This window comes from Hemiscyllium ocellatum, chromosome 25 (assembly GCF_020745735.1).
Source record: "Hemiscyllium ocellatum isolate sHemOce1 chromosome 25, sHemOce1.pat.X.cur, whole genome shotgun sequence".
Taxonomy (NCBI): domain Eukaryota; kingdom Metazoa; phylum Chordata; class Chondrichthyes; order Orectolobiformes; family Hemiscylliidae; genus Hemiscyllium; species Hemiscyllium ocellatum.
The window spans coordinates 26,968,725-26,983,848 of NC_083425.1; the positions used below are offsets into that span (position 1 = coordinate 26,968,725).

General features: G+C 41.8%; 1 protein-coding gene across 10 annotated transcripts in view; it reads right to left on the reverse strand.

Moving 5' to 3' along the window:
* Positions 1–15,124, reverse strand: part of ccdc57 (coiled-coil domain containing 57) — a 176,995-nt gene that overhangs the window by 56,722 nt on the left and 105,149 nt on the right. For 9 of the 10 annotated variants that reach the window (XM_060844955.1, XM_060844956.1, XM_060844961.1 and 6 more), the window contains one exon: positions 11,855–12,017. In XM_060844955.1, coding sequence (XP_060700938.1) covers positions 11,855–12,017 — 163 coding nt within the window. The remainder of the gene's footprint in view (positions 1–11,854; positions 12,018–15,124) is intronic. The other variant, XM_060844957.1, reaches the window with a different exon arrangement.

A 15,124-nucleotide genomic window follows, 5' to 3' on the forward strand; every position in this document is an offset into this window, starting at 1 on the left:
GCTGGCTGTTAGGGTCAACAGCAGAGGAGTGATGCCCAGCACCAGACCATTTCAATTACTTTCTGAAAAGGGTAATTCAAAGATAGACCTAGACAGTAGGCCTTCTGATTGGCAGAGTGTATTCTGAGGGTGCACTAGTTCTCCTGTTGAGGGGAATAGATAAGTGTTTGATATATTTCATAAATCAAGAGCAAATGTCAGAACTCTATCACTGTTAGTCTGGAAAGTGAAGTACAGACTACAGCAGCATTTGACAATGGAAAGGTACAGATGGTGAGGAAGAGATACATTACCTCAACTGTCTTCATTCACCTTCCAGGCCAAATGAGAATGAAATGCCATGGAGAAGGAAAGATAGTGGGTGCTACAGTTTCATTGATACACTTTGAGGAACTGACGCGTGATTTGGCTAGAGTGGCAAGCCATAAAAGACATTGGGGATGGAGAAATCAAGGTCTACTGTAGACAGGTTGAAAATACCTCAACATCTTCACATTCATGTGATGCACTACTCCCTGTATATTGAGCTGTAAAAGTATGAGCTGTCATTTAATTTTTAGCAGTATGATCTTCTGTTCACTGTCTCTACAATGCAGCATCATCTTCTCTTCTGCTTGCCTCAGCCAGCCACAAAAGGGCAGGAATCCAGACTCCAAATTACATTCCAGAGAAGTCAGTTGGAAAACTCCTTTCGGGAAGCACCATCACCTCTTTCCTGGATTTCCCACCATCAGAACCGATGTTGACATCTAGCTGGTCTACACATCTTTTAAGGAAGCTCGAGGATGGATTCAGCTTTGGCTAGTCCCTTTTGAAGGTCAGAGGACAAATGAAAGGCAGAGACTCTAAGGAATCATGGAAACAGGTAATATGAACTGGAGAATCTGCATTAAATGTTTGCCATGTGTTGGTGTTATTCAAGGAATTGTGGGATCATATGATAAGAATGGAAGAGTGCATTCATCACACGTCTCACAATATCCCAATGCTTTGAGTGTATCAGTTCCCTCACTGACAGTGGCCGACCTTGTGGAGAACCACATGTAGGATTCAGAGTGGATGCTTTAATTGTGTAACATTAACAAACCTTGGCATTCAATGACATTGAATTCCCCACTATCAATATCCTGGGGTTACCACTGACCAGAAACTGAACTAGAAAACCAATGAAAATACTGTGGCTTCCAGAGCAGATCGGAGACTAGGATGTTTGTAATAAATATCTCACCTCCTGTCTCATCATTTGCCTGTTCACCATCCAGAGACTTGTCAGTATTGTATAGAAATGTTCTCCACTTATCTGGAATGGTGAGCTCCACCAACATTGTAAAAGTTCAATCTCGTCCAAACAAAGCAACCTACTTGATTGGTACCCCATCCACAGTCTTCAGCATTCTCTCCCTCCATTACTGATGCACAATAGCAGTGTGTATGTTGCCTACAACATGCAGCTTCCTTGGATGGCATCTATCACCTAAAAAGTGCAAGGGAAGCGGATACATGAAAACATCACCACCACCTGCAAATTCCCTTGCAAGTCTCACAACACCCTGGCTTGGAAATCTATTGCCATGTCTTCATTATAGTTAGGTCAAAATACTGCAACCCCCTTCCTAACAGCAACATGGGTGCCCCTGATCTCTAAGGACTGTCAGCAAAGTGGTGGCAGCAGCTCCTGGTTGTGGTAAGGCCGGAGTTTGGGTCTCCTGAGTATTGGCGAGGTGGTGGCAGCTCCTGGTTGTGGTAAGGCTGGAGATGGAGTGTCCTGGCTATTGGCAAGGTGGTGGCGGTAGCTCCTGGTTGTGGAAAGGCCAGAGTCATGACTGTTAGTTATTAGTGAGGTGGCGGTGGCAGCTGGGGTGAGGACTCCTGGTTGTGCGGAGAGTATGGCTTCAGCTCAGGGATCTGGCATCAGTGGCAGCATCAGCAACATGTGCCCAGCAGTGAAGAGATGATGCCCGAGAGATTGCAACATTGGTGGGATGGCTCAGGACTCATGGTGGAGGCAGTGGAAGAAAGATGGACTGTTTTCCAGCTAGATCTCTTTATTCTTTTTATTCCTAAACTTTTCAAAATGGCATTGGATCATGGTGAAAGTTAAAACTTTTCACGTATTTCTTTACTGTATGATTCACTGTACAATACGAGTAATAATAAATTATTTCATTCAATTCAAGGATAATTAGGGATAGCTAATAAACAATGATCTCGCCAATGATGCCCACATCCTATTAATGAACAAAAGAAGAAAAACAAATTAGAAAAGAAAAGGTGGTATGACACTATCAGGACTTAATTGACAGGTAACATGAAATAAACAATTATTCTGCTTCAGTCTTTAACAAGAAATTGGATCTAGTGAACATAACAGTGAAGATGGTGCTAGAATTTTTAAAAATTCATTAAAATGGAGAAATATTAAATAAACTAACATCTGGATGGATGCACACATTGTAAAATAAACTGGTTAAGAATAACAGAGGCACTATAACACACAATTGATAATTCATTAAGGGAAAAGAGTAGCACCAGAGATTGTGACGTGTAGCTATATTTTAAAAAGAGAGATGGATCCTGTCTAGGAAACAATAGACTAGTCAAATTAATGTTGGTAGTGTGAAAATAGTCTTGTCTAAGATGGCAGTGGAGTAGCTTGCTTCAACAGGAACTCATCCATTCCATCCATTTCTTTCTCATTTATTTCTCTTTATTTCCTCTCTCTCTCTCTCTCTGAGGTTCTTTGCTTCTTTCCTTCACTCTCAGCCCATGACAGTCTCTCATCCTGGTCTCTCAGAGGCACTTGGTGGTCTCTTGGCCCAGCATGACAGTATCTCGGTATGCAAATGGGTCCTGTCAGGGCACATTCTGGAAGCAGCAGCAGCAGTTTGGGGAGGCGGCAGCTTCAGTAGTAGCAGTGATGGCATTGCAGCCCAACATGGGAAGAGTAAGCAGTGAGACAGGTCCCCAGGTATGTGCGGCGACAGTGGGATCTGGGGTATCCCAGACAACAAGCTAAGCAGACAACTCAGACAGTTGAACTTTTAACTTTATTCCTTTATTTTTCTTGTTTATATTAAGAAAGACTTTAAAGTTAACTATTACAGTCGGTTCTGTTATAATGTGTCAGTTCCGTTCTTATGCAATCTCACGATATAAGATAATGACGCCAGAATCACATAATGGTCTAAATACTTCAAAGACATTAAATCCAATTCGTGTTGAAGAAAGCTTGTCACTGTGCCTCGGTACACGTGACAAATTCAATTCAATTGAAAAGAAACAGGTGTTGTAGCAGAACCCACTGGACCTTATTTCAATATTTTTTGACTTATTCTATGAAGGCAGTACTTAACTTTTTAACTTATTTTCTTTTACTGCTATGTACTTATGTTTTTGTACCTAGGTATCTTTGTGCTGAAGGTAGCACCATGTGGGTCAGCATTATATGTTTTTCACTGTATTCCTGACAATAAAATGTAAATCATTGTGAAATCATTGAAAAATATTGGAATCAGTACTCAAGGAGAAGATAGAACAAACATCTAGAAACCAAACAGATGATGAATATTCAACATTTAATAGGGTATGTCTTGCTTGGCCAACCTTACTGAGTTCTTTGAAGAGGTAGAGAGAATAGGAGGGACAGAACTGAAATAACTCCACAGAAGTTGGTATCCCCTCACCAAGTCACCCTTTATTTTGTACACGCATAGTACTTGACACTGGTCCAGCTTCCTCAAAGCCAGCTCTCAGAGTGACTAGAACCTCTGACACACCTGTTTATATCAGCCAGGACTCCCTGATTGGACCAGATAAACAGCCCCAATCAGGGAACTCATATTCTATGAGGTTCACCTGGCTGACTTCATTACAAATCACAAGGACAACAGATGTAACACATCAAAGGCTTTTAGAAAATATAGTTAAGGTATGACACATGGACAGCTTAATAAAATTAAGGTATGAATCCTGGGATAAATGATAGCAATGGATAGCTGGCTGATTGAAACATAGAAAATAGACCACACTTGGAAGACCTTCTGCTGATAGGGCAGAATATTATTTGAATTATAAAAGGTACTGTAGAGTGTGTAAAAAGATTTACAACAAATGCTTAAGGAAAGGATGGCAGGTTGAGTTTTTATCTCCTCCAGGATACGAAGGTGAAAGGGATAACCTAGTACAGATCTTTAAGAGTATGAAATGTTTGATAATTAACTCTAACTCTATCACAGGGAGTGTTGAGAATAGGGAAGTACATTATCTAGCACCCTCAAACCAAAATACTTCACCAATCAAATCTTCAGTAAACAGTCCCAGATGTCACAGTTATGACAATAAATATTGACGTTAATTTGTTGTGATTGTAAAGAACTGGATAAAAAATTGAAGTATTTTCCCCTCAGTATTTACAATGAAAAGAGTCAAAGGTAGAAAGACTCTAAGCCTCTGCAAGTTGCATATATGTCAATGCATCAGCCTCTGTTTTGCTATGTCACAGGACACAATAACTTATGTTTTGACCTGTTCTATTCTCAGGCCCCGAACTATTCACCCCAAGGACTGTTTAAGGACTCTCCTTTAGAAGCATGTGAACAATTCTCCAGACACTGTTACTACCAGCTCAACTCAAAATTAAACTAAAATCATGTCCTTATCTTAACACATAATATAGAAATACAATTCAATCGTAAAACCATATATCATTTTGTCCACTTTAGAACCAAGTTTCAAATGACAATAATAATGAAACTTCATCATATCTCCCTGTAGAAAAAAAAGATGAAAAGTTTTAAGAAGCATTTACATTTTTCTATTGCAAGTTATTTTTTATCACTACACCTATTCTGGTTATAGAAGGTTTCACTTAACAGTCACAACATTCATACTAAATGTACAAGTCAGGACTTCCGATAATAATAATTTTCTACATAATTCCATTTTTATCACACAATATCAATTTCCTTTTTATACTTGCTCTTGACAAAGCTTCTACTGTACGGTTGTCCTTTCCTGTAATATGAATGCTTTTCAGCTTGTATGGGTATAGCATTAACATTCAATGAAACAGTCTCAGTCTTTTTGTGGAATCTTTCTAGGCAAATCAAAGGGCTGTGATTCAGATAAATAAGTCTTTGTAGAGTTGTTAGATAAGTAGAGTTAAAAATATTGGAGAGCCAATACTATGCACAAAGACTCCTTCCACAGTTGAATACTTCAGCTGACAATCAATACACGTATTAGGACCAGGAATAGGCAATTCAGCCCCTCGAGCCTGCACCAGTATTTAATACAAACATGGCTGACTCATTTAGGCTTCAATTCCACTTTCCTGCCCATTCCCCATATTCTTTTATCCTGTTACTAATCTAAAAATATCTGTGTCTTAAATTTATTCAATACCCTAGTACCCACTGTACTCTGGAACAGAAAGTTCTACGGATTCATGACCCTTTGAGAAGTAATCCCTCCTCATCTGCCATACCTTAGCTTAAAACTATGATTCTTGTTCTAGATTGCCCTACAATGGGAAACATCTGCATTATGCCTACTTTGTCAATTCCTTTTAGCATCTTATATACTGCATTTATATTGCCTCTCTTTCCTCTAAACTCTAGTGAGTATAAGTTGCTCAAGGTCTCTTCGTAAGATAAACTGTTCATCTCTGGAATAAATAGAGTGAAATTTCTCTGAACTACCTCCAATGCAATTCCAATCTGCCTCAAATAATGGGACCAAAATGATACAAGTACACATTGCCTTGTATAGTTGCCATCATACTTTCCCACTGTTATATTCCATTCCTTTAGCAATATATGCCAAAATTCCATTTGCCCAATTTTATTACCTGAAAAGCAGAGCAGCTTTCTGTGATCCATGCACAAAGACACCCAGATCTTCTGCACCAAAGCATTTTGAAGTTTCTCTCGATTTAAGTAAGTTGTCTTTTTATTCTTCCAACCAAAATGAAAACTAAAACTCACATGTCCACTTGGAACTCAAACTACCAAATTTTGACGCAGTCACCTGATCAATCCACATGCGTTTGTAAATTACTTAATTTGTATTGAAATTTATTTTCTTACCTGTTTTAGTGTCATTTCCAAATTTGGCAATAGTATCTTTTATTCAAGGTTTGTGCGAAGATTTGTAGCTCGGGTGCTCGTTGTTGTGGTTCTGTTCGCCGAGCTGGAAGTTTTTGTTGCAAACGTTTCGTCCCCTGGCTAGGCGACATCATCAGTGCTTTGGAACCTCCTGCGAAGCGCTTCTTTGATGTTTCTTCTGGTATTTATAGTGGTCTGTCCTTGCCGCTTCCGGGTGTCAGTTTCAGCTGTCTGCTGTAGTGGTTGGTATATTGGGTCCAGGTCGATGTGTTTGTTGATGGAGTTTGTGGATGAATGCCATGCCTCTAGGAATTCCCTGGCTGTTCTCTGTCTGGCTTGCCCTATGATAGTAGTGTTTTCCCAGTTGAATTCATGTTGCTTGTTGTCTGCGTGTGTGGCTACTAGGGATAGCTGGTCGTGTCGTTTCGTGGCTAGTTGATGTTCATGTATGCGGATTGTTAGCTGTCTTCCTGTTTGTCCTATATAGTGTTTTGTGCAGTCCGAACAAATCAACGGAACACCCATGGGATCACCAATCTCGGGACTCATAGCAGAGGCAGTTATGCAAAGGTTAGAACAAACAGCCCTACCACAAATTCAACCCAAACTCTGGGTCAGATATGTCGATGACACGTTTGTAATCATCAAAAACACGGAAATAGAAAAAAACACACCGGATCATCAACGCCACACTCACAGGAATCCGATTCACGAGAGAAGAAGAAAAGGATAGCCAACTCCCATTCCTAGACATGATAGTACAGAGAACACCGAACGGAGAATTCACCACAAGGGTACACAGGAAAACAACAGACACAGACCAAGTCCTAACCTATGAAAGTAACCACCCCAACACACACAAACGAAGCTGCATCAGGACACTATTCAAAAGGGCCACAACACACTGCAGTACACCAGAACTGCAAAAAGAGGAAGAGGAACACCTATACAAGGTATTCGCCAAAAAACGGATACCCGCGCAACTTTATCAACAGATGCCTAAGAGACAGACCACGGAACGAGGACATGCCACAACCAAAAGGACTAGCCACACTACCATACATCAGGAGCGTTTCAGAACTGACAGCCAGACTACTGTGACCCTTAGGACTCATAACGGCACACAAACCAACAGCCACGCTCAGACAACAACTCACCAGAACAAAGGACCCGATACCCAACATGAGCAAAACTAATGTAGTTTACAAAATAGCATGCAAGGACTGCACAAAACACTATATAGGACAAACAGGAAGACAGCTAACAATCCGCATACATGAACATCAACTAGCCACGAAACGACACGACCAGCTATCCCTAGTAGCCACACACGCAGACAACAAGCAACATGAATTCAACTGGGAAAACACTACTATCATAGGGCAAGCCAGACAGAGAACAGCCAGGGAATTCCTAGAGGCATGGCATTCATCCACAAACTCCATCAACAAACACATCGACCTGGACCCAATATACCAACCACTACAGCGGACAGCTGAAACTGACACCCGGAAGCGGCAAGGACAGACCACTATAAATACCGGAAGAAACATCAAAGAAGCACTTCGCAGGAGGCTCCAAAGCACTGATGATGTCGCCTAGCCAGGGGACAAAACGTTTGCAACAAAAATTTCCAGCTCGGCGAACAGAACCACAACAGTATCTTTTATCCTTCTATGTAAGGCATTAATATAGATCATAAATAGTCGAGACCTGAGGACCAAACCCTATGGCAATCCACCAGTTACAGCTTGTGAACCAGAAAAAGACAGTCATTCCAACTTTCTGCTTTCTGTTGGTGAGCCAATACTCTATCCAGACTAGTATATTACTCCTATCTCCATGTGATCCTACCATATGTATTAACCTTTTGTGTACAATCTTATCAAATGCCTTCTGGAAGTCCAAATATACTACATCTACTTTATTTACTTTGCCTGTCAGATAGAGTCATAGACATATATAACATGGAAACAGACCTTACGGTTCAACCTGTCCATGCTGACCAGATATCCAAAATAAATCTAGTTCCATTTGCCAGCATTTAGCCCATATCCTTCTAAACCTTTCCTATCCATATCATCCAGACGCCTTCTAAATGTTGTAATTGTACCAGCTTCAAGTATTTCCTTTGGCAGCTCATTTCATACACACAACACCCTCTGCATGATAAAGTTGCCTCTTCGATCCCTTTTAAATTTTTCGCCTCTCACCTTAAACCTATGCCCTCTAGTTTTGGACTCACTGAGGCCTGGAATAAGACCTTGCCTAATTTAGCCTATGCATGCCCCTCATGATTTAATAAACCTATATAAGGTCATCTCTCAGCTTCCAACACTCCAGGGAAAATAACCCCAGTCTATTCAGCCTCTCCCTATAGCTCAAACAGATTCTGTCCTAGCGAAATTGAAACAGCTGAAACAGCTGGGGGAAACAGAAGGGCTATCGCAACCAGGATTGAAACCTTTTTGGACCCAGCAAGACAGATCACTGTGGAGAACAGCATATTGTTGTGGAGAGCAAGGGTGATTGTCCAGAGTAAAGGCTGCTACCAGATACTGAACGAACTCCACTAGGGTCATCCAGATGTTTCCAACATGAAGATGCTGGCAGGAAGCTATGCCTAGTTGCCAGGGTTGGATGCCAAAATAGCTGCATTGGTGGAGTACTACCCAGAGTGCCAACAAGGGCAAACATTGCTACGAGCAGCACCTCTGTATTCATGGGAACTTACCTTTCATAAAACCATTAGTATGGATAGATTGCGTTTTGACTTTCCAAATGTACCATTACTACTTCCTTAAATGTTGGATTCTAACAATTTCACAATGACAGCTACATTTTGCTTCCCTTCTTTTTTGAATAAGGGTATTTTTTTGGTATTTTTCCAATTCCAAATGGAACCTTTTCAAATTCCAGGGAATTTTGGAGTATAACAATCAATGCATTCATTATCTTTGCTGCCACTTCCTTTGAGACCCTAGCATTCAGGCCCTGGGGACTTGACTGCCTTTAATCCCAGTAGTTTGCTCAATACTTTAGTGATTGTTGTAAGTTCCTCCTTTTCTATGGTCTGCAAAGTGGTCACCCAGTCTGCATTTGAGGAGGTACAGGTGAAACACTGCTTCTCCTGGAAAGACTGTTTCGGCCCTTGGATGATGACCAGGGAGGTGGTAAGGGGCAGTTGTAACCACAGAAGGTGCAACATGGGAAGGGAGGAAGTCTTGCCACAATTAAACAGGGAAATGATGAGGCCACAGCTGAAATATTGTATACTGCTTTGGTCTCCTTTTCTGACGGATGTTATTTCTACAGAGAGGGTGCAGTAAATGTTTACCAAATCAATTCCTAAGATGGCAAGATTGACATATGATGAGAAATTTAGTTGGTTAGGTTTGTATCCACTGTAGTTTAGAAGAATTGGAGGGGGGGGGGTGGTTGCTGGCAGAATGATCTCATAGAAATCTGTAAAATACTAAAAGGACTACACAGTTTAGATGCGGAAAAGATGTCCCTAATTGTTGGGTGTGCAAAACTCGGGGTCATGGTTTAAGGTTAAGGGGCAAGTCTTTTAGGACTGAGATGAGGAAAATTTCTTCACCCAGCGTGTTATAAGCTTGTGGAATTCACTATCACAGAGAAAAGAAAAAAATCGGTAAAGGCCAAAATATTGTGTTTTCAAGCAAGAGGTAGATATAGCTCTTGTGGTACAGCAAGATGAAGTGGTCAAACAGCCTACTCCTGCGATCTACACTGTACTGCTAAATCTGGTGTGGTAGTCAGTAAATTTTTCAAGTAGTGAAAGGCACTCTGACATTCTTTTGTCCATTTAAATGTCTTGCCTTTCTTTAACCAATGTGTCAAAGGAGCCATCACTGTGCTGAAAATCAAAACAAACTTCTGATAAAAATCACTCAAACATCACAAAACTCCACTACAAAATGTTACTCCTTATCATAGATGCATTAAAGTTTAAGGTAGCTCTTATTTTTGCTTCTCTAGTTGCTACTTGTCCTTATTCCTGCTACATGGCCCAAATAAGTTAGTTTTCCTCAGTGTTGTAAACGTTCCTCCAAGGTTTAACTGAATACAATCAAATTGTCGTATTTGCATAATCTTTCAATGACTTTCTTTGTTAATTATTTAAAGATTGCTGGTGAATTTTTCATTCCAAGCAGCATGACTTTACATTGATAAAATCCAAAGGTTGTAAAAGCTGAAATTTCTTTGGTCGTATCAATCAATGAAACTTCGTCATATTTTTAATAAGTCAATTTCTGTAGCAAAATACACAAATCCAAACTCTCAATACAATCTGACAATGGTGGAATCAGATATGATTTCATCTTTGAAATCACACTGAAGTTGCAATTATTTGTGAAATATCCCAGTGACTAATCTGGTTTCAGCATCACAATAGATGAGTTCCAGCTGCTCGGACTCAGTTCAACAATGTTATTGTCCATCATGATGTGGTCTCTTCTCTCACTTTAGCTAAGATGTATGAGTTCAGTCTGTAAGGATGGTCCTTTATGGGTAACACTTCCCCTACACTGACATCTTGTGTTACCCAAATGAACTTTCTTCTAACCTATTTACAGAAATGTATTCATATGTCTGCGATAACTTTTGCAAGTTACTTTAATATTTTTGTAGGAGAAAGCAAACTGAGTTCAAAGTATGCAAATCTATGACAACAAGCTTAGCATATATCTCTACAAAAATTACAGAATCACCAAATGTGACTGCAAAAAATACATTCAATCCAGTTGGTGAGATTGCCTCTGCCACTCAAAGTGGGTGAAGGTAATCTTTTTACCCCTGTTTGAAAGCCTAACTGTTGCAAACAATATATCTGATAACTAAAACAGATTTCAACAAAACTCGTTACACAGATAAGGTGTGACCCAGGGAAGAACTGATTAATTCTTGGCAATGATGTGGATTAGACCCTAAATTTCTTTAAAGTCTCCATTAACATTAGGAGATGAGGCAAATTGACTTTTGTTTAAAAATGTTGTGGGCTGTTTACTTAGAATGTTCCACTAGCTTGAAATGGTATTTGCTTGGAGGTGTTTAAAGATTGACACCCAAGTAAAACTGTCCCCTAAAATCAGACATCACAAAAATAATGACTGAGGACTGGGCTCAAGTACATCTTGAACTCGAGCTGGTCTGCTCCAGGTCAGCAGCATCTTTTTCTCTTTCACCTTTTTGTCTTTTTCCTTTCCTTTATTCATCTTTGAAGCAGGAACAATGTTGGCGGGGCAGGGGCTGCAGCATCAGCAGCATGGATCGGGACTCCTGGCAGCAGCAGGAGCAGAGACTGGATTCATAGTGGTGGTAGTGGTGCCAGGAGAGGGGTCTCCTGGCTGCTGTAGGCCTGGAGCCTGAACGCTTGGTGGTGGTGGTGCCCAGAGCGGGGACTCCTGCCTGCAGCAGAGCATCAGCTGTGACGGTGCCCAGATCGGGGCCCCCTTGAGGCCTGGAACATCTTGCAGAAACCCTGGAGCTGTGCTTGAGACTAAATCTGAACAGAAGATGGACTCTGTTTTAAAGTAATTTCCTTCAATTCTTTGTTTAACTCAAAATGGCACTGGACAATGCTGACAAAACACTTTTCACCGTACCTTCAAGATATTTGTGACAATGACATAATTCTTTCAGCAATTCATTAAAAATGGGACACTGCAATGAAGGTCTGATCTCAAAAATGAATGATCCACTGAACATCATTTTCTATAACCCACCTGATCCCGGGCTTGGCTCAGACTTTGAATAAGTTGTTCAGATTTTACATACTGACTTCTTTCTACCTCCTCACAGCGGTGCTGCCAGTCCAACTCGGCCTGTATTTTCATTCGTTCCAGATCCCGCTCTCTTTCTACAGCTCGGACAAGCTGTTGTTTGTATCTAAATCCAGAACATTTTCAGTATGAGATAAGGAATAACCTTTGAACAATAACATTACATTTTTGAAGACTACTTGATGGCTGACCTTGAAAATAGAACAGTAATTTAATCTTGAGAGGACCCACTGGCAATTGCAAATATCTGACATTATCAGTAGTACTCAAGTGGATTACCTTAAAAGCTTTTACAAACTGCAGCAAGCATTGACAGTCCATTCCCTGCTTTTGCTAATTTAATATTAATCAGTGTGTTAAACCTAAAGTTCTCATCCCTAAAATCGGTTTCTCTGAGCCTCTTTTGTGTATTTCCACTCACTTTACTCACTTCTGCTATTCATGAAAGTGATTTTAACTGCCTAAGCCCATGCTCTAAACTCTTCTGCTTCTATTTGGTTTCATATTAATCAGAGAATCTCTACAGTGCAGAAACAGGTCATTTGGCCCAACAAAGTCCACACTGACCCTCCGAAGAGTAACTCACCCAGACCCATTCCCCTACCCTATTACTTTACATTTCCCCTGACTAATGCACCTAATCTACACATCAGTGAACACTATGGGCAATTTAGCATGGCCAATTCACGTGACCTGTATATCTTTGGACTGTGGAAGGAAACCGGAGCACCCAGAGGAAACCCACGCAGACATGAGGAGAATGTGCAAACTCCACGCAGACAGCTTCCAGATGCTGGAATCAAACTTGGGTCCCTGGTACTGTGAGGCAGCAGTGCTAACTACTGAGCCACCCATTTTAAGTTTCTCTTTAAAATCCAGTCTTTGACCAACCTTTAGATCAGCTTTCCTAATATTCCCTTTTTCTTAAATTTCTCAAACTTATTTGAGATGTTTCATAAACTAAAACCTCCACTGGATTATGTTTATAAGATGCAAGAACAGGCACCCAACTCATGCATTGGACTAGAATGCATCTCAGGGTTCATCACATGTTTTCTTAGTATTTGCTCACTTTGCACTTATTTGGATGCATTACATTGGTGACCTTGTCTTGCATCTTTGCACTTTGTCCCTCAGCCAGACCATAAAAGTTTCACAGTCCTTCTGTCTTGCCTTGATATTTAGTGCACATACAAAACTAGGCAGAGTGTCATGGTTGCCAGCAGCAACCAGTTAAATAGGTGGACATGTTGCTGTCGGACATCAGACTTGGACAAGAACTAACATATGCAGCAAGCTCACTGCAAGTCCTTCGACCAGATAGCATGTGGCAAAATCTTCAGGGAGTAGCTCTCAGTGCGGCCAAGGAGAACTGCCTTCGGTCAGTGGGTCCTGGCACTGTAACTCAAAAACAGTGTCCAAAATCAGTCCAGGTGCGAGGACATTGTCAGTAGGCCGCAGGATGTATAGAAATCCATACCTTTACTGTGTGGGAGTGGGCCATGATCAATCCTGCAGGTCCAGGGCAATTAGGTCAATAGATTTGTGCTAAGTCAGTCAGGGAGCTATACACAGATTAGTCAAACAGTTGTTCATTTGTCAATCAGGACTATCCTTCTGTGTCAGAGGGATGTCAGGAGGCCACATCGGGTGCAGCTGTTGCAATAGATGATGTGTGTGGAGGTGTAGGTGAATTTGTGGTGGATATGGAAGGATCCCTTGGGGCCTTGGAGAGAAGTAAGGGAGGAGGTGTGGGCGCAAGTTTTACATTTGCAGGTAAATTTGTGGCACTCCTCTATATTGGGGAGACAGGCCGCCTACTTGCGGAACGTTTCAGAGAATACCTCTGGGACACCCGGACCAACCAACCCAACCACCACGTGGCTCAACACATCAACTCCCCCTCCCACTCCACCAAGGACATGCAGGTCCTTGGATTCCTTCACCGCCAGACCATAACAACACGACGGTTGGAGGAAGAGTGCCTCATCTTCTGCCTAGGAACCCTCCAACCACAAGGGATGAACTCAGATTTCTCCAGTTTCCTCATTTCTCGCCCCCCCCACCTTGTCTCAGTCAAATCCCTCGAACTCAGCACCGCCTTCCTAACCTGCAATCTTCTTCCTGACCTCTCCGCCCCCATCCCACTCCGGCCTATCATCCTCAGCTTGACCTTCTTCCACCTATCGCATCTCCATAGCCCCTCCCCCAAGTCCTTCCTCCCTACCTTTTATCTTAGCCTGCTGGACACACTTTCCTCATTCCTGAAAAAGGGCTTATGCCCGAAACGTTGAATCTCCTGTTCCTTGGATGCTGCCTGACCTGCTGCGCTTTTCCAGCAACACATTTTCAGCTCTGATCTCCAGCATCTGCAGACCTCACTTTCTCCTATCATTCTGTGTCAGTCAAGGGGGTGGGCAATGGTCAGATGTGAGAGTTGGCTCAGTGAATGTCAAAAGGAGGTTATCACGGTCTTTATTGGAGAAGGGAAGCTGGGAACTCAGAAGTTGGAATTGGAGGCAACATGCTGGGGTTTTTTAATTCACTTGTGGGACATGGGCATTACTGGCTGGTCAGTATTTATTGCCTATCCCTAGTTGCCCATGAGAAGCTGATGATTGTAGTGATTCTAACAGAATCTGATAAATCCTGATAAAGGGCTTTTGCCTGAAATGTCATTATCAGGATATTGCCTGACCTGCTGTGCTTATTCAGCACCCCACACTCAACTCACAGAATGGAGTCCCCTCATTGGAGCTGTTAATCTGGTCCATTCAGGGGCTCTAGCTGACAGATAAAACCAAGTGTGTTGGCCATAAACAGATCCAGGCAGCGGGCCGTGGAGGGGGTTGTTAGAGCCGACTGCCTGCCCCTCTTCCGCGGTTACATTAGAGCCCGGGTGTCCTTGGAGAAGGAGCATGCAGTGTCCACCAACACCCTGGAGTTGTTCAGGGAGAGGTGGGCACCGCAGGGAGTGGAGTGCATCATTTCACCCTCCAACTCTATTTTAATTTAGTCCCTGCCCTCCCCTTCACTGTTTTGATCACACAGCATTGCCCTTTGATTTGAAGGGCACTGCATGTCACTGGCCACCTGGGTGTTTTCCTATCTTCTTGGTGGTGGAAATTGAATAAAGATTCATGCACTTTGTCTCTCTCACTGTGTCTCACACCTACACACACACCATGGGTGTTGGGGAAAAATAAGCACTAC